The sequence below is a fragment of the Pimephales promelas genome, chromosome 1, assembly GCF_988280905.1.
Source record: "Pimephales promelas chromosome 1, fPimPro1.hap1.1, whole genome shotgun sequence".
NCBI classification, from domain to species: Eukaryota; Metazoa; Chordata; class Actinopteri; order Cypriniformes; family Leuciscidae; genus Pimephales; species Pimephales promelas.
The window spans coordinates 34,467,124-34,485,869 of NC_142769.1; the positions used below are offsets into that span (position 1 = coordinate 34,467,124).

Here is an 18,746-nt window from a genome sequence, read left to right on the forward strand (position 1 = left end):
TTGTTCCCAAGGCAACATTTCAATTTTTTAAAATGTAAATTTTTAATCTACCATTTATTTTATTTTTATTTCAAATAACGAAAAAAAAACGGATCGTTTTAGTTTCAGTTCACAATACCAACAATGGTTAAAAATGATCAATTTATTTTGTAGAGGAGATGCTGTGATGTCTTTTTTACATCAACAGGTGGGAAAGACCAGTAATGCTGGGAAAAAAACAAAACAAAAAAACATTAAGACAGAAGAGAAAGTGCCCAGTGTTTTCCTTGTGATCCTTTATAGGGAGGTATGGTGTGTGTAAGAACCTCACCAACAAATGCTTTTTGCTTTGACCTGAAGCAAATAACTGTGGCAATGCAGCTGTTCGGATATGTAGAGCTGGTGCGAGTGTTGGATTCTTGATTGGAAAGGAAGGAAGTACACGTCTATTGTTTTCACAGCCAGAGAAGCGCGTTCTGCCCATCCCAGCATTCTTGCTAATGGTCTTTGCTCTGTCTCACATTCCCGTTACGCTGCCTTCACACTGGCAGTTGAAATCAGCTCCGTAATACGCAATACGTTCCCAACGGACGTCGTACTACACAGTGAAAAGCGTCGGACGCGGGTAGAACAAAAATGGCGGAGAGATTAAAGTTTGATTCTGTCAGTTCTGTATGATCTCTCTGATTAGGGTTATGCTGCGTGAGGAAAGTTGCTCAGGACGTTGACATGTCAGGTCGGCTAAAAAATGTGATATAGTGGTCAATAGTTCAATGTCTACCTTCAATTTAATTGTATTAACTGCCCTTATAAACGTTAGAAAGTCATGAAAATAAAAAATGACATCACAAATTATCGTTATAAAATCAATATTTATTTTATTAAAAGTTAATAATTCAGGTTTGTTTATCAGTACCATAGCAACGGTCAACTTCCGCTGGAATTGTCGGATAGGAACCGTCCGTAGCTTTTCGCAAGAGTTCAAATTTTTGAACGCATCCGGATGACCAACGGACACGATTTTCTTCGCACCGCACTCGGTCGGACCCGTTTCGGATCCATTCGCATGCGGTCTGCGAATCTCCATAGGAAATGAATGACTTCCGGTCGTTTCGCAGCCGCATCGGAGCTGATTTCAACTGCCAGTGTGAAGGCGGCGTTACTCTCCCCTGTGCGGTGTAGACGGATCACCTTGCTTCTAACGGCACCCACCGTGTTCTTGGCGGTCTCCAGTGCTCTTTATCTCCACTCTGCATTCTTCCACAGAGCCTACGCATTCCTGACGAGATCCAGCTGCTCTCACAGGGACCAGCTCATGTCGGATTTGACAGTGATTTCGCTGTAAATAAAGTCGTATAAACAAAGCCAAATAAACCACTGCTGCAGTCGCCCCTCCCCCGCCTTAACTTTCCCGCTTCTTATCCGCTTGCGCATACAATACCACACATTGTAGCGCTACTTTAAATGGTCTTCTCGACTGCCTACGCCCTCTTTACTTTCCCCCCATTTTCAATCTCTCCCTCCCCCTAACCACAAGAGTTTCTCTTGTGAATATGCCATGTGTTTATGGGTCTCACTCAACTGAATGCTCATCACTGTGAGCCGTGTAAAAAGAAAGTGGGTTGAATCATACGGCTGTGGTGTACAGTGATGTTTTGATATTCTTAACCCTCGGCACTGTGGGCCTCTAGATGGGGTCTGTAACAAGATCCCTCCCTCCCCCTGCCTCAGAGAATGTGTCTCTCTTTCTCTTTGTTGAATGGAAAATAGACAGACTACAAGAGATAAATCCAAGGAGACTGATAAAATGCATCCACCACACACCACTTTAAATGTTGAGATGAAAAAAGAAAGTACTATCTAAATATGTAAATGCTTAAAGATTACAAAAAAGTAATGTATAAAGTTCACAAAGAGTCTTGCTGGTTTCTTTTGTCCATTTAATAACTGACCAAATGTGTTCCTCTTCCTTAGCTGGCTGGTTGTGTAATCTTGGGGGTTTCACTCTGGCTTCGTCATGATGCTAAAACAAGCAGTCTTCTCGACCTGAAGTTTGAGGGAACAGAACCACCCAGCACTTTCTACATCAGTAAGTACATCACTTTCTCTCTTTATTTTCCTCTTTATTCATTTAGTCTGTTATTTTTCCATCTCTCATTCCTCAGTCTCTCATCCATCCATAAATCTTATCACACAAAGTCTTCGACAAAGTCTTGAGTGGGACACACACACACACACACACACACACACATATATATATATATATATATATATATATATATATATATATATATATAATCATTTCTAATTAGTAGGGATGCACCGAAATGAAAATTCTGGGTCGAAACCATAAATGACTTTAAAAAATGTTTAATTGATTTCACATTTTAATTTTGTTTTGTATAATTGTATTATTATTATTATTATTAGACTTTTTAATTAAATTCAGTCATTTTACTGAATCTGAATTTTAAAAATACAAGCCAATAAAATAAAAATAACCACACAAGGAACATCAAAATAAATGTATTAGTCTGCATACATTTTCTATCTAATAATAAATGATCTACATAAAATATATTAAATATCAATTTGTTATTCTTCATTCAGTTTTGTGCAACATAATCAGATTTAATTAGGGCTGCACCCTACTAAAGATTTTTCTAGTCGACTAGTAGTCGTTCGTTTAAGCCATTAGTCGACTAATAGCAGAATTGCCATAGGAACTCACATCATCATTTAGGGAGAATTCTCGGTTCAGCAATAATGACCTACAATGGCAACATTTTTTCACAATCACGACGGAAATTCTAAATACTTCCCTAAACTCACTAGCAGAAAGGCAGCATGATATAAACAAGCCCGACTAAAACTCAACATGGCGTGATGGCAGCTTCACATTCTTCAATTCAGCAGAAAAATTGCTCCTCTTTAAGGATCATATCCAACATATACTATATGTTGTGATTTTCTGTTACTTTCTAAACTAGCTCAGTGTGGACTTTTGTCCATCTCATCCATTCTGCTTTTCACTTCCTGCCCTCCATTTGAATTTCAAGAGTCATCAGAATCAAGTGTCTGTATGTATGTGAGGCAAGTAGCTAATTACTTTTGATCAACTCAATTCATTTTTCAAAACTACTGCCTTGATCAACACAAAATAAGCTTAGAGCCTGAATTTTACAATGAATGTAGCCAATTTGTTTAGCCCCTAAAGAGTGCTGAGTTATTTGCTGATACGTTTAAAAAAAGTTTTTATAATTTATGAAATTATTTTTTGTTCTGTAATATGTCAAAAACATCATACAGCTCAGATAGTTATGTATCATATGTCAATTGAAAGAGCTCACATAGAATACAAAAAGCATACTTGTGTTGGGCTTTGACTAAACTTGAGTGAGTTTTTGTACGTGAAGCCCCGCAAGACCCATATGTAAATAATATATGGATGTGGCATTTATGTCCCGTTTTTGCTTGTAACTTCATAATACATGCTCCAATCATAACATCATTACTTACAGCAGATTCTCACACTTAAACTGAGTCTAAAATCAGCATAAACCATTGCTTCGATCAGGAGTTATTCCTCACGGAGTTATGACGCATAAAACTCCACAGGCCCTAAATACTGTAAAGACAAATGTAGCTTTAATATGGTGTTTTCGCTTGTAACTTCATGAAACATGCACAGATTGTAGAAAGAGTCACATCATTACTTACAGTTGATGCTCCTGACTGAAATGAGTACAAAATCAACATAATCCATTGCGTTGATTTTCCTTACGGAGAAACAACAATTTGCCTTTGGCTAAGCCACGCCCTAGAATGTAGATTGATCAATCACAGCGCAGCCAAGAATGAGGTCCCACAGAGGTCCGACACTTTTTCACAGCGCTCCATTGACTTTCAACACAGGCATCTCATATTTTTGGTCTCGGCAGGCTATTACCGTCGTAGTTTTATCAAAAATATGGTTAAACGTTGTGCCTGGGGCATTTGTAACACAGATACGCGTTTCACAGAGAGGTTGGAGGGGGGTGTCTGTTTTTTTTTTCCCTTCCCAAAACCGAAGTCAAATCCTGACAAGTGTCGTCTTTGGATTGTGTGGACGTCCTCAGTCAGCTAAACCCCTCAAACATCAACAAGCACATCTTTTTTGCTTCTAACCTTACTGTGAAGTTATACTAGTTAGACCGTTTTATAATGTTTTAGGTTTTGATTTCGGTTCTCATACCAGTTGTTGATACGCTAGCACACACTGCTAATAAATACAACGTTATACTCGTGTAGTCCGTTTGCTTTGTAATAACGATTATAGAAGTGAATAGAGACCTACCCAGCTTTAGATGAACAGTGTTGCTCCCTGATATCCCTTATGTCTCGATTAGTAGGATATGCGGTGGTTCATTTTTTTACTGTGACCGGTAACGTTATGCTTTTGCCTCTATTTGGATGCCTTGTTGTTTCTTGCGTTTCACCTGTATGTCTTGAATATAACGTTAGTCTTCGAACACTTATTGCAGCCCTTTTTGCCTACTTCTATTGGACACTTTATTTGCTGCTTTAAAAGTGAAATGTTAAAAGTTTGATAACATTTCAGCAGGAAGACCTGCCACAGCATAAGCCATGTCGATACCAAACCAGAGCCCAGATGAAGTTTGACAGAGGTAGCAACAGTAACTAAGGGGGGTGGGGTCTGTCGGTTTCTGGAGTGTAGTAAAGTTTTAAATAAAATTATAAATAATAAATAAAAAATGGAGCCCAGACTTCTTGAAAGGTCTGTTAAGACAATTAACTGCACAACAACCCATATTATTTGATAATTGTATGAAATGATGGATTGCAGTTTAAGTGTCTTCCGTGTTGGATTCATGAGAGAGACCGGAAGGTTGCTGCTTGCTTTCAAATGATAAACCATATCTGAGGATGATGGATGATAGGTGAACTTTTGGATTTCCTGCCTGACATACTGCAATTGCCACAAGGACCTTCCGTTAATGATCTGTGTGTCAAACTGCTTGACCTCATAACTTCCTGTGGAGTTTTTGGAAGTCTTGCTCATACTCACAAAGTTACGAAACATGCCGAAATGCACCAATGTGAAAATTTGTCTTTAATTTACTTGTCATCAATCACTGGGACAAAATGCAACCATCTGTACTGTCCACACTGATATGGTTTTGTTTGAAAACACATCTTTTTCTCTCTGTTTTGGCCTTCCGTCCACACTGAGGCGGCATTTTTTTGTCCGGCAAAAACTGAGCTTTTTAAAAAGGCTTTCCTGAGTGGTGTAAAGGTTGTCACGATTAATACCGTTCCAAATTATCCTAGATCCTATTTAGATCCTAGGGATAATCCCACGGTAAGTCGTGCCTTTAAGAGTTAGGTGATCAATCTCTACAAATTCGTATTCTATTATACAGATAATAAATTATAAATATAATAGATTTCTACGGAGGCGTATTGCATTCACTTGAAGAAAAAAAAATCTACTCTGTTTTTCTGAATTAACGAGTTAATTTTTCATGAGAAAAAAAATTTTGCTCTGTTTTTCTGAATTAATGAGTTAATTTTTCATGAGAAAAAAAATTTTGCTCTGTTTTTCTGAATTAACGAGTTAATTTTTCATGAGAATTTTTTTTTTGCTCTGTTTTTCTGAATTAATGAGTTAATTTTTCATGAGAAAAATTTTTTTTGCTCTGTTTTTCTGAATTAACAAGTTAATTTTTCATGAGAAAAAAATTTTTGCTCTGTTTTTCTGAATTAATGAGTTAATTTTTAATGGATTTTTTTTGCTCTGTTTTTCTGAATTAATGAGTTAATTCAGAAAAACAGCAAAAATAAATTTCTCATGAAAAATTAACTCATTAATTCAGAAAAACAGAGCAAAAACTTTTTTTCTCAAGAAAAACTAACTCATTAATTCAGAAAAACAGAGCAAATTTTTTTTCTCGTGAAAAATTAACTCATTAATTCAGAAAAACAGAGCAAAAACTTTTTTTCTCATAAAAAAAAAATTAACTCATTAATTCAGAAAAACAGAGCAAAAACGTTTTTTCTCATGAAAAATTAACTCATTAATTCAAAAAAACAGAGCAAAAAACTTTATCTCATGAAAAATTAACTCGTTAATTCAGAAAAACAGAGCAAAAAAAAATTTTCTCATGAAAAATTAATTCAGAAAAACAGAGCAATTTTTTTTTCTGATGAAAAATTAACTCGTTAATTCAGAAAAACAGAGTAGATTTTTTTTCTTTAAGTGAATGCAATACGCCTCCGTAGGTCAGCATCCCACAGCACAAGGAAGCCGAAATAAAATCAGTGAGTCACGCATTGAATCAATGAGTCTCTAATAAGTGAAGCATCAGCTTCAGCGTTGCCCATGCGACGCATTGCTGCTCAGCTGAGCCTTGAAAAGTTGAACATCAATGTTAAAAATAATTAACATATTGTTTCTTTACATCTCTTTAATGAATCAGCTTTTTAAAACGTGTTCGTTAAATGAACGGTTCAATGACTCGCTCAAAGTCCGTTGTCATAACAATATGCACGCTGAGTGAAAGGCTTTCAATGCGCATATACTGTAGACGCTGTTTAGTTTCGGTTACAATGGTTACTGAAAATGTCCTCGTTTTTGTCCACATCGTAAACTTTATTTATATAGCAACAAAAACATATAAATTAAATAAATAAATGGCGGTAATACCGCATATCGCGCTATTGAGCCACTCAATATTACCGCAAGGGAAATTCCATAACCGCGACAGCCCTAATTATTCTAAGAATTCTCACCCTCTTGTAGATTCTTCCTGATCCGGAGTGAAGAAGGCAAAAAGTACTCAAAAATCCAAGGTCCAGGCAAGATTGATAATAATAAATGTTTTATAAAATGTATTAAAAGAATCAAAAATGAAAAGAACACTTGTTACAAGTTAAAAGTTAAGTACTAACGTTAATTCTAACAGAGTAATACTAGCTAGGCTTCAGGCTTCTTGCATTCGATAACTGTTTGCGTATCGAACTGGAGGTAGCAAGGAAGAGCAATGAATCTTATCCAGGTTTCTCTTTTTATAGTGTAAATCAAGCTGTCATCAGCGTGGTTGATAGGATACACATCATAAGGCTTATGACTGTCAGTTAAAAATCACGAGTTTGAGCTTAGACGATCCTTTGTATGTGTGGACAAACATCGTAGTCAGTGCTTTCTCACATGATAAGGGAAGATACCAAGATAGACAACATTCTATTCATTCAGCATAGCATTTTAGATAATTGTAGCTACATGAGGTTATTCATTGAGCATAACATTCTAGATTGTCGTACGGTTCACTAGTAGAGCTAGCTCATTAAACACAGACTTCTTATTGTGACATTTTCTGCGCTTACAGTGAGTTGAAGAGGTAACTGAAGCGAAGGAAGTACCACTCTCAGGTCATCAATCGCCACAGTGGATAGATTTGAAAACAGGGTTTTTGCATTGTAGTGTGGGCTGTGAAAACGGAGGTATTTAAAAACAGTAATGCATGTTGAACTGATTGGTTGGTTCACATGGATATTTGTGAGGTCAGAGGTTACTGTCAAGGACTCTAACAGATGCACAACTGTGCTGTTTCAGGTGACAAGTGGTGACTGTTAAAAACCTTTTGTTTATTCAGCAAGACCTTGTGCCTGTTTAGGCACTGAGATTAACAACTGGGTCCAGTTGTTGGATGCTCTGACATTGAAGATGCTATCCAATATAAGTAATTTTCATCGACAACACCAGCAAGATGCTTATTATTGTGATTTCGGCCACTTTCAAACTGTGTATATGAGATGCTTGGCGACGTGCCTTTGGCTCTTTTGAAATTTGACGAGCGCACATGCCTAAACGTAATGCACAGAAAGCCAGAGCAATATTGACTCAATATAAAGCTTCATTTCATTTTTGAATGCAACAAAACATGGCTTTTTCCCTGAAAATTTGCATTTATGAATATGAAATTTTACCATCAAAATAAAACAATTAATAAAAAAGTGCCGGGTTTTTTATATTTTGAGTTTACAATACTTAGTAAAACATCTTTCCACAGTAATGTAAAATTATCATCAATATTTCCAACAATGAAATAAATAATTTCCACTTTTTTCAATTTTGCCAGAAAAAAAAAAGACACAAGGGCAGTGCCAAAATAAATGCTGTCTCTGGCATCTTTTTGCAAAAACTACAACTTTCATCAATATCTTTTTTTATAGATATCCAATATCTATATATCCAATATCTGGATAAATAGTGTTTTGAAGGGTATATCTTTTGAAGGAGTTTAAAAGATACTTCTTTAACCTGGTTTGTTAAGAGAAAGCGATTGGGTAGAAGACTTTTTGGTAACACTTTACAATAAGGTTCGTTAGTTAACATTAGTTAACTACATTAGTTAATATGAACTAATAATGAATAGCACTTATACAGCATTTGTTAATCTTTGTTAATGTTATTTTCAACATTTACTAATACTTGATTAAAATCTTGTTAACATTAGTTAATGCACCCATGAACGAACATGAACAAACAATGAACAGCTGTATTTTCATGAACTAACATGCACAAAGATGAACAAATGCAGTAACAAATGTATTGCTCATGGTTAGTGCATGTTAGTAAATACATTAATGTTAACTAATGAACCTTATTGTAAAGTGTTACCGACTTTTTTACAGTCAACATCATTCACAAACTGACTCCAGTACGCAATTACATTTGGTCTTGAAACAACATCTTTCTGGAAAAGGGCTCTCATTGACCTGTTATAATTACAATGACAGGAGAAACGTATTTTACCTACAAGAGATTGATTTGGTGAGAGGGGTGAAAATTACTGGTAATCTAGTTTTTTTGTTGTTGTTGTTTAAATAACATAAAAGTTTTAGGAGAAATTGCTCAAACAGTTGCAAATTCCATTGATGGTAAAGGAATATTATATTTGAACATGAATTCTTTATAAGAAAAAAGGCCATCTAAATTATATAATTAGTCTACCAAAACAATATTATTTCGAAACCAATTTTCAAAGAAGATAGTTTTCTATTTGAAAAGAATGTCCTTGTTGTTCAAGATAAAGTATTTGTGTGGTGAAAAGTTGTGTTTGTAAATTAAACTCTTGACGAGCTTGACGATGAAATGAAATTAAGAAAGTTTCACAGATATTTTGTTAATATCAAAATTGAAAACAAGGAAGAAATGTATCCCACCCAGACTACTTAAAATATGTAGGGGAATAACCCAACAAGTTGTCTAATCCACTTGATTTTGAAAGTATTGTTCAATTTTGAAAAGTTCGGGAAATTGAGACGACCATTTTCATACGAGTTCAGATTTTATTATATAATGAATCCTATTTTTCCAAACAAAACCAAAAAGCATTTTATCAATCTCCCTCGATATTTTATCATCAACCTGAAGAGCCATTGCTGTATGGGTTAACCAGGACAAGTTTCTTACTTCCTCTGAGTTTATATATATATATACACACACACACACACACACACACACACACACACACACACACACACACGCACGCACGCACAAAACAAATCTAATTGTTGAGCTCTGCAACTGAAGCAAACCAACTAAATTGATACTATTGATACTGGGGACTAAAGAGCATAGAAAGTGGTGTTTACTCATTCTAATATTTTGTTGATACCTCTTTAAAAACATATCTTTGTCATTTAATTTTTAACTCGGCTGTGTATTTAATCTTGTGATGCATGGAAACAACATGTTTGAGTGCAGGTGTCTGCTTTCTCAGGCTGTGGAAAAACTCTCTTTTAGTGAAAACACTGTTCTCTATCCCATTTCCTCTCTTCTGTCTGTTGGTCTTGAGGCTATTTGCCAGAGTTTTTCAGCTTGATCAGTTTGCCTGCATTACAGAAAACACGTCATGGCTCACATTCATCCAAAAGTGAAACCTAGTATTTCCAACATGTTTGTTAATGAGCATATAGCTAATGGAAACAGGAAAATCAGTTTAAAGAGCCTCATAGGGTTTGTACTGTGTGTTCTCCTTCTCTGTGCAACTTTCCATATCCCCTACCCCCAAACGCACAAACACACAATCAACATACACTTTCTTTCTTCTGGAATGCAGAATACTGTATCTGTTATGCTTAATTGGAGATACTATTGCAACTCTATGTGCTAAAGGGAGGAGTTTAATATGTGTGGTCCTGCTTAGGGTTTGAAAAATGTGAAATTCCCAGCAAGTCACGTTAAGTATTTCCTGAATATTTAGGGCTGGTTACAGATGGGACTAACTGTGTTTGTTATTTGTGTGTATGTCTTGCGTGTAAATGTGAATATAGCTTAAACAGTAGTACAATAACACCGCTGGCTGGATTGCCTGAAGCAAATTTGTTTTACACCATTTTTGTGTCAGTTATGTTAAGCATCAGCAGCTTTGTGTAAATTGTATTGCTAATTCATATAAATCCCCCCCAAAAAACAACCCCCTCCCCACCCCCATATATGTTGCCATTTTAAAAGGATCCAAACTACACTATGTAGCATGAGTCATTGTTTTTTTTTTTTTTTTTAATTAGATAAAATTTAAAGACTGCAAGCAAAAACAGAATGATTTGACGTTAGCTTTGTGAAATTACATACAGTACCTGCGTGAAACAAACACAGCAGACAAGCTGAATGAAAATGCAAATTCACTTTCTGTCACTAGGTTGCACACTTATGAAACAGCAAAGACATAATATTTCCTTGGTTCCTTACCACTGTAAACAAAGCAGCACTACGCTTATAAACACTACTTTAATACGGAGGTAAGAGGAAAAAAAATGCTTTTCTGAAGACAGTCAGTTCCCTTTAGAGATACATTCATATAAACCCCCAATTCAATAATTTTATTTTCCTCCAATATTTTAAGCATCGTGAACAGTGAGTTTGCTGTGCCTGGTACAGTATTGGCTCTCTTTTTGCTCATTTTGGCAAATTATTACAAATCAGTTTGTGTGCAAGTCTAGTTCAAAAATGGGACAGAATTAGAAATATTATTATTATATTATCTCCCCCCCCCCCCCCCAAAAAAAAAAAAAAACGTTTAAGGCCCAGTCGATCAGTTCATCAGTTCATGCCAGACCAAACTTTCTGAAAAAGTTCACTTTGACTGGTAAACGCCTTTGAACAACCGTTGGTTGCTGACAGTATATTACTGCGCAGGTATTTCAAACTCCATTTCACCCCTAGGCAAAAAACGAAAAAGGCCTGAACCTTTTGACCATCAAGGTCCCGCGCTTCAGTGGTATACAACCACTATTATAAAATGTCAGCGGGTGGCCTGCCTGATTTCTGGGAACAGCTGAGGGCTTGACTGGACGATCACACATGGCTCAGGCACGATGGGAGTGGCAGTGGTTAGCGGGTAGGGGATGGTCATAAAGGCGAGAGGTGAAACTCAGATTTGTGGCATCCAAGCACATGGTAACCTAATAAAGAATCCCGTCAGGGGAAAAAAAAAAACAGAGCAGCTTATTTCTGTCAGTTAGCAGATCTGAATGCAAAGCCAGAGAACCAGCAAATATGCATTTGGCAGAATTAGAGATTTAAGGGAATGACGCAATACAAGTGATGAATGACAGAATGCGTTTTGGATCCCAAGCTGAAACAGAATGAGTATACTGTGATCTTTTGGAAAGTGCCATGTAAGGAGCTGCAGATGAAACATTACAGCTCTCAACATCTTAATGCGAGGAAATGGCCTGCAGCCAGAATCTCTATACACCCTGCCTTTCTCTTTATGGAGTGTAATGTGAGAGAACACAACAAGAGCTCAAGTCCATCAGAGAAAGAGCATTGGACGGCTCCAGGTGAGGAAGCTTTTTGTTCTGAATAGAAGGATTGTGGTTGCTTAATAGTCTCTTTAAAAGTCATCACTTCGTCTCATGGCTACAAAATAGAATGCGATTAAAGAAGCACTCATAAATATTAAATAGCAAGTAAATTATTAAATTCCATAAATCATTGTTGTGATATTTACTAATACATTATGTTCTAGAAGTGGCATCAGGATGTGATATACTGTAGCTGAACACAAACTCAAATGACTAAAAATATCCAAGATTCGTCATCTTTTTTGTTGTACACAGATTTGAGGTGCTTTTCCTTCACTTATCTTTACTTGAGGAATTCCCATCAGCCATTGTGTAACCTCATGGTGGTGTGTGGTCAGCTCAGCCATTCCATGAAAATGCCTGCTGCTGAGTGTTAGGGGAATGGAGCTGGTCTGGGTGACTCAATTATTCCATATTGGCAGGGGAGGGATGTATCCATAGCAACAAAATTAGATGAGTGGCTGCTGCTGTACTGAAACAACACAGTTTCAATAAGTCTGGATTCACGACTTGAACAAATATGACTTAAGTGCCAGTGCATCTTCTTGCTGTCTTAGCTCTTGTTCACAAAATTGCCAATTAATCATAAAGTTTAGCAATAAGAATTTTTCTGCTGTCCCAGACCTGTTTTTGATCACTCAAGCAGTACATACTGTAAGTGAAGTACACTATCATTCAAAAGATTGGGGTCAGTAAGATACATTTTGTTTTTAACTTTCTATTCATCATAGAATCCTGAAAATGCTATAGTTTCCACAACAAATAGCATTTAAACAGCATTTTCAACATTTGAAAATAAAAAAAATGTTGCTTAAGCAACAAAACATCATATTAGAATAGATTACATTGTAAAATATATTAAAACAATTAAGTAATTTAAGTAATAGAGAAAATAAAGTAAATCATTTTCAATTATAATAATATCTCATTATATTACTGTTTTACTGTAAACGTTTACTGTAAATGTTTCAGATATTAAAAAAATCAATGAATCGAGATTTTCAATATATTCAGGAGTGGATGTGTCCCCTCTAACCTCCATAGACTTCACTGAATGAGGGCCGCCACGCGCATACGCGTCAAACAGATGAAGCGCAATTGAACAAGAGCACCATAATTTAGACTAAAATTTAACAAAAAAAAAAAATCAATATATTCCTTAATTCAACAATGAAATTTTTCGAAACAATTCTACACATGTAATGGCAGGGACTTTGAAAATGATGTCAATATGCAAATCTGTTACCCAATCATAGCAGTGGGCATTTACTTCCAAGTCTTGAATGCAGCACACCTATCAAAACTGAGTGTTTAAAAGAGTGGGTCAAAAACTGTAGAGAAAATAGCTTACTTCTAAATTATGCGGGAGACTCCCGGAACGTCTGCTGATAGAGACAACCCGATCTCAACGACCAAGTCGTACGAATTCGACGAATGATTAAAAAGTGGCTAATTCGTAACAATTCATACGACCTCACTCGTACGAATTAATACGATTTTGCTAAATCGTACATATTTTACAAATTGGCCAATTCGTATGAATTCGTACGAATGACCTACCCCTTACCCCGCCCCTAAACCTAACCATCACGTGGGTTTAGACAAATCGTACGAATTAGTACGAGTGAGGTCGTACGAATTAGTACGAATTAGCCACTTTTTAATCATGCGTCGAATTCGTACGAATTGGTCGTGAGATAGCGTTGGATAGAGAGGAGATTAAGCACGTGAAATGTACATGTGAAATGGTTGGCTGCATTTCACGTGTAAAATTACTCGTCAGAATAACGATTGTCTATGGATATAGAAGAATCACCATTCGCGCCGCGTTGACGCTCACGTCGTCATATTATATTAGCGCGCGCATCATCTGCTCCTCAGAGTTCTCTGCCGAAAAAGGAAGCTTGTCGGCAGCGCGAGATATTTGCCAGCGAACGCAGCGTCTCGTTCCCTATTCAGAGAACATGGGTTACACAGAGACGTTCTCTTTCATATACTCAAAACTGCGTATAAGACTCAGTGGGAACGAAATATCAAACTGGCTAAGAGCTTAACTAGTAAATGGCAAGATAATTTAGCCTACATGACTAGTTAAAGCAGACAGAACATGGAAACCTGTAGCCATGTCGATATTAGATTACCCTGGTAGTAATCTCTATTAATCTCCAGTATAATTACATTGTTTAATATAATATTGTTTTATTTGATATTATGTAAATATGAACTTTTATTTTATATTGGTTTATTTATTATTACCATATGTTACTTGTATTTATATTGTAAGTTAATATTGTGTCCAGTTTGGCCCTGTAAATAAAGGAGTATTATTTTTTATTTTTTTTGACAAAGTGTGTGCGGTTTCGTTTTCTTAAGTACCGTTTCAAGAACCGTTAAGGCACCGGAACCGTTTTAAAAAATACCGAGTAGGTACTGGTATCGGATAAAACCCAACCCAACCCTACATATATAGCAATTGTAAGTCACTTTGGAGAAGCGTCAGCTAAATGAATAAATGTAAATGTAAATTTGACAAGTGTGTAAATGCAAGATCAGTTTGAATGCATCATTGGTGACTTGTAGCAGTATGTTCAGAGGCGTTATTTATGGCTCTTCTCTTTTTTTCTTTTCTTTTTTTTACTTTACTAAATGTCAGGTTAAAAGTCTCATAGCAGTCATCACTGAACTTTGCTGAACTTTATACCACTAACCACTTATCTAATCTGTAGGGTAAACCCACAGAAAGGTTTGTAATTGTATATAACAGAATCTCATGTCAATTATTTTTTTGTTTATTGGGTCATTTTTTCCAGAAAGGATGTTTTTTGATTAATTCACCAGAGAAATCCCCACATATTCCTTTTAGTAAAGAAAACAAAATGAATGAATGAATGAATGAATGTCTTATTTGTTCCTCCTTTACAGTGGCCAACCCCACCCAACCACAAGCTGATTGTGGCTAAAGACAATGTATTTTTTGACCAATATCAGACACACAAACTATGAACTCAATGGAAATCTAATAAAAACTTCCCATGGAGATCCCTATGAGAGCTGTCAGTCTGAAAGAAAAAGTCAAGTACCACTGCAGGAATTACACAAAGAAACCTTGTTGACCAACATGATACTGAAAGTTTACTTAAAGGAGCAATGTGTGATTTTTAGCGACATCTAGTGGTTCGGTTGCGAGTTTGCACCAGGTTTGCACTAAGGGCTCAGCCCACTGCTCACCCCTCCCTTTCGAAGAAGCTACGGTTGCTAAAACGGGACAAACATCTCGTCGGCTGAGACAGCAGAGAATAGCCAGAGTAAGCCAAGAGCGTGTAACATTGTCACTGTTTCTGTACCACAGTCCATTATAAACCACATCATGAATACTGTTTACAAAGCCATAGTCAGGTGAGGATCAAGGGTTTTAATATATAATTTAATATAATAATATTAATCAGCTGATTGTCTCACAAACGTAACCAGCAGCACATTTCTCCCCACATACTGTAGCAAACCCATAATACAGCGAGGGAGCAGCTATATATTTTTTCTAACAGGGTAGTAATAGTTTAGCTGGCTAATATGAGCTGTTACTGTGGCTGAGCTGGGACGCGTCCGCATCGCATGAGTCCAAAGGTCGGAAGTGCGCGCGCTGTTACAATCATGTCATCTCCGCATCCCATAGATACTATTTACTACACACAATAGGCTTTTTTCTCTGATTTTGAAAACTCTTCGTGATCGACTTTAGTGATCTAAAAGTCTCTATCGACGGGTTAGTGATTCCTGTAATGTACTGTTTTACGGTCAATGACATGAATACTAATCATCAGCTGTCTCACGAACGTAACAGCACATCTATCCCCAACATAACAAACCCATAACACAGCGAGGGAGAACTAAGTTACATGAAACAATCCCAACTACATATTTTACACCACTCACAAGTAGGGTTGGGTATCGAGAATCGAGTATCGATTGGAACCGGGACTAACTTTTAGTTTTTCCCGGAATCGTTCAAAAGTTAAAATTTCGATTCCTAGTTTCGATATTCACAGTCCGCCGAGCGGAAGAAGAAACCGCTGAACAACACCAACTAAGAAGCGTCTACCGGAAGTGTTGGCATAACCGCGCGAGTCGAACATGAGTAGCTTACGTCGGCGGTCCAAAGTGTGGCTTCACTTTTCTAAAAATAACGAAATCTCGGCATAATGCAAAATTTGTGACAAAAGGAGTATTTGTGACAGAAGGAGTATTTCCTTCAGAAAGGATTATTTCCTTCCGAAAGACCGTTGGTTAGCAAGGTTAGCTAAACTTTTTTGACCCTGCCTCTTAAAAGAATCGGAATCGAGAATCGTTAGGAACCAGAATCGAAACAAGGAATCGGAATCGGAATCAGAATCGTTCAAATTCAAACGATACCCAACCCTACTCACAAGGGAAAAGTCACTACTCACGGAGTGTAAGGCTAGCTTCCAGCTTTCCGCTACTTCTCTTTCAAGGTAGTGATGAAACGCGTTCTGTAGCGCTGTTTGTTCGCGTTCGGCTACGGTAGGAATATGACGTCACAACATGGCGACCTTCATAGAAGGGGATTCCCGCGGTTATGGAGCTATTAATGTCTCATTCTAAGGTAATAAAAACATTACGGTTAATTAAGTAAGTTCTTTATACACCACTGAAAACATAGTTATGGATGTCATATTGCATTTCTGTTAATAGATACTCAACTTTTTTACACATTGCACCTTTAACATTATTAGTTGAATGTTCTTACTTGTAAAGTCTCCACCCTTTTGCATTAACCTATAGCACACCAGTGTTAGCAGGCCTAATGAGACACTTAGCTAAAATGTTTTTTTTTTCAGTCAATAACTAGAATTCATTTATATTTAGTTACCACAAATGGCTTCCTGTTACTATGATTGCAATCACTCTCACAATCCATCAGTACTCAGCATTAGCTTTGCAGCTCATAATCTTGAGTCATTTGGACCACAGAACTGATGTGGATTTATGCTCTACTGAAAGCCTATTCAATTGTACAAATTAATTTCTGGTTGCCAGGTTGAAGCACTTTGTGAAGAGTTGATGAGAAAAATAAACAATCTTCAGACCTTACTGAGATGCATCTTAAGCAATCCTGCTACTTCTAGTAATTGTAATGTAATATTAGCTCATTTCATTTTAGTGTTAATAATGTAAGTTGTTTTTTTTTTTTTACAGTGTACAAATATTATAGCATGAAAATCACTATCACATTTGCATAAATGGAAAAACATAATACATTAATGTTAGTTTGTTTTCTTCTTCTTCAAAAGCAGTCAAGTGTTGTATATGCTTCCTTGGAATGCAAAACTAATGCAATTTGTTCCGCTAAGCTCTTGCTTAACAGACGGCTGGAGACATGCATTTGTATACTTATCTCCAGTTCTTTTCTGGCTTACTGGCCAAAAATGTATTTCAAATGAGTATTGTTTTGCTTTTCTGTAAGAATGGCTTAATTTGCTGTATTTTAAAGGTCAAACTGTGTTTCTTAGCTGACCAAACATTACACTTCCTTCTGAGGAAGTGACCTTGAACTATTGTGACATGGCCTTTTGTGTTTTTCATTGTTTTCTGTCTGCGATTTCTCTAGTTTCTTCAAATTTGAGTGGCACATCTTAAAGAGCAATGTTTGGGCTGTTAATTCCTGGCTTGCTAAAACAAGGTTTGTTTTTTCGTTTGTGAAAGAAGAGTCCTATCCCAGATTTTTCCGACTCTCTCTTTTCTCTATCACTGTACTTTCTTTCATAGTTCGTTGATCCCATACTATCAAAGATAGAAAATCAGTGTCTTAACGGGGAAATGAAGCAGTGAATCAAGTTTACATGATTTACAAGATGGATTTCCAATATAATCAACAATTATGTAAGAAACATTACAAATCTAAACATTTAGAAGAAAAAAAGAAAAAACTTTGTATCTTTCGCCGCCAGGGCGCCGCCATTGTTCAGTTGACGTCACGGGGTTGGTTGGCTCAAGTTTAACAGGCTCTGGGCATTGAAAATCGCGACATCAAACTGTGTTTACACCAGTGTTTTGACCGCAAACGACTAATGTTAGGTACAGATATTAGACAAAAAGATGACGTTTAATGTTATATGTTGACAAACTGCACATAGAAACATTGTTCGCGATGTCTGCCATCAGATATTCCCGTCTCGTCAACAACATGTAAGTTACGTTGCTGTGTAGAACAGCCGGTGGTGGTTTGGGGCGAAGAGCGGGTTTGCAACGCTAACTTACCATGTGTCAGTGTGGCTGTTGTAATGTTACTGCGATGCCCTCCGTGTCAGAGTCCATCTGTTGTCAAGAGGTTGATCTTGAGCATGTATTGCGTGGTCAATTCTTCATCACCGGCGCGCACGTTTACCATGCTGTGCCGGGAGTTAGGCGTGTGGAAGCGGCGATGCTTTCCCTGAAGGATGTCAGAGCGGAGACGCTTTTTCCTAGTATGTAGGCTGTAGCTACTAACACTAACTTACCAGTGCGAAAACAAGGACGTTTCATTTCCCCTTTAACAAATACATGCTAACTTACATGTTGTTGACGAAACGGGAATATAACGGCAGACATCGCGAACAATGTTTGTATGTGCCGTTTGTCAACATATAACGTGAGACGTCGTCTTTTTGTCTAATAACTGTACATAACATTAGTCGTTCGCGGTCAAAACACTGGTGTAAACACAGTTTGATGTCGCGATTTTCAGTGGCCAGGGCCTGTTAAACTTGAGCCAACCAACCCCGTGACGTCACCTGCACAATGGCGGTGCCCTGGCGGCGAAAGATATAAAGTTTTTCTTTTTTTTCTTCTAAATGTTTACATTTGTAATGTTTCTTATATAATTGTTGATTATA

The 18,746-nt window shown here is 36.9% G+C and overlaps 1 protein-coding gene across 1 annotated transcript in view; it reads left to right on the plus strand.

Annotated features, from left to right (window-relative positions):
• Positions 1–18,746, plus strand: part of cd81a (CD81 molecule a) — a 30,278-nt gene that overhangs the window by 4,272 nt on the left and 7,260 nt on the right. The window contains exon 2 of the mRNA XM_039657048.2: positions 1,954–2,068. Within this exon, the coding sequence (XP_039512982.2) occupies positions 1,954–2,068 (115 nt within the window). The remainder of the gene's footprint in view (positions 1–1,953; positions 2,069–18,746) is intronic.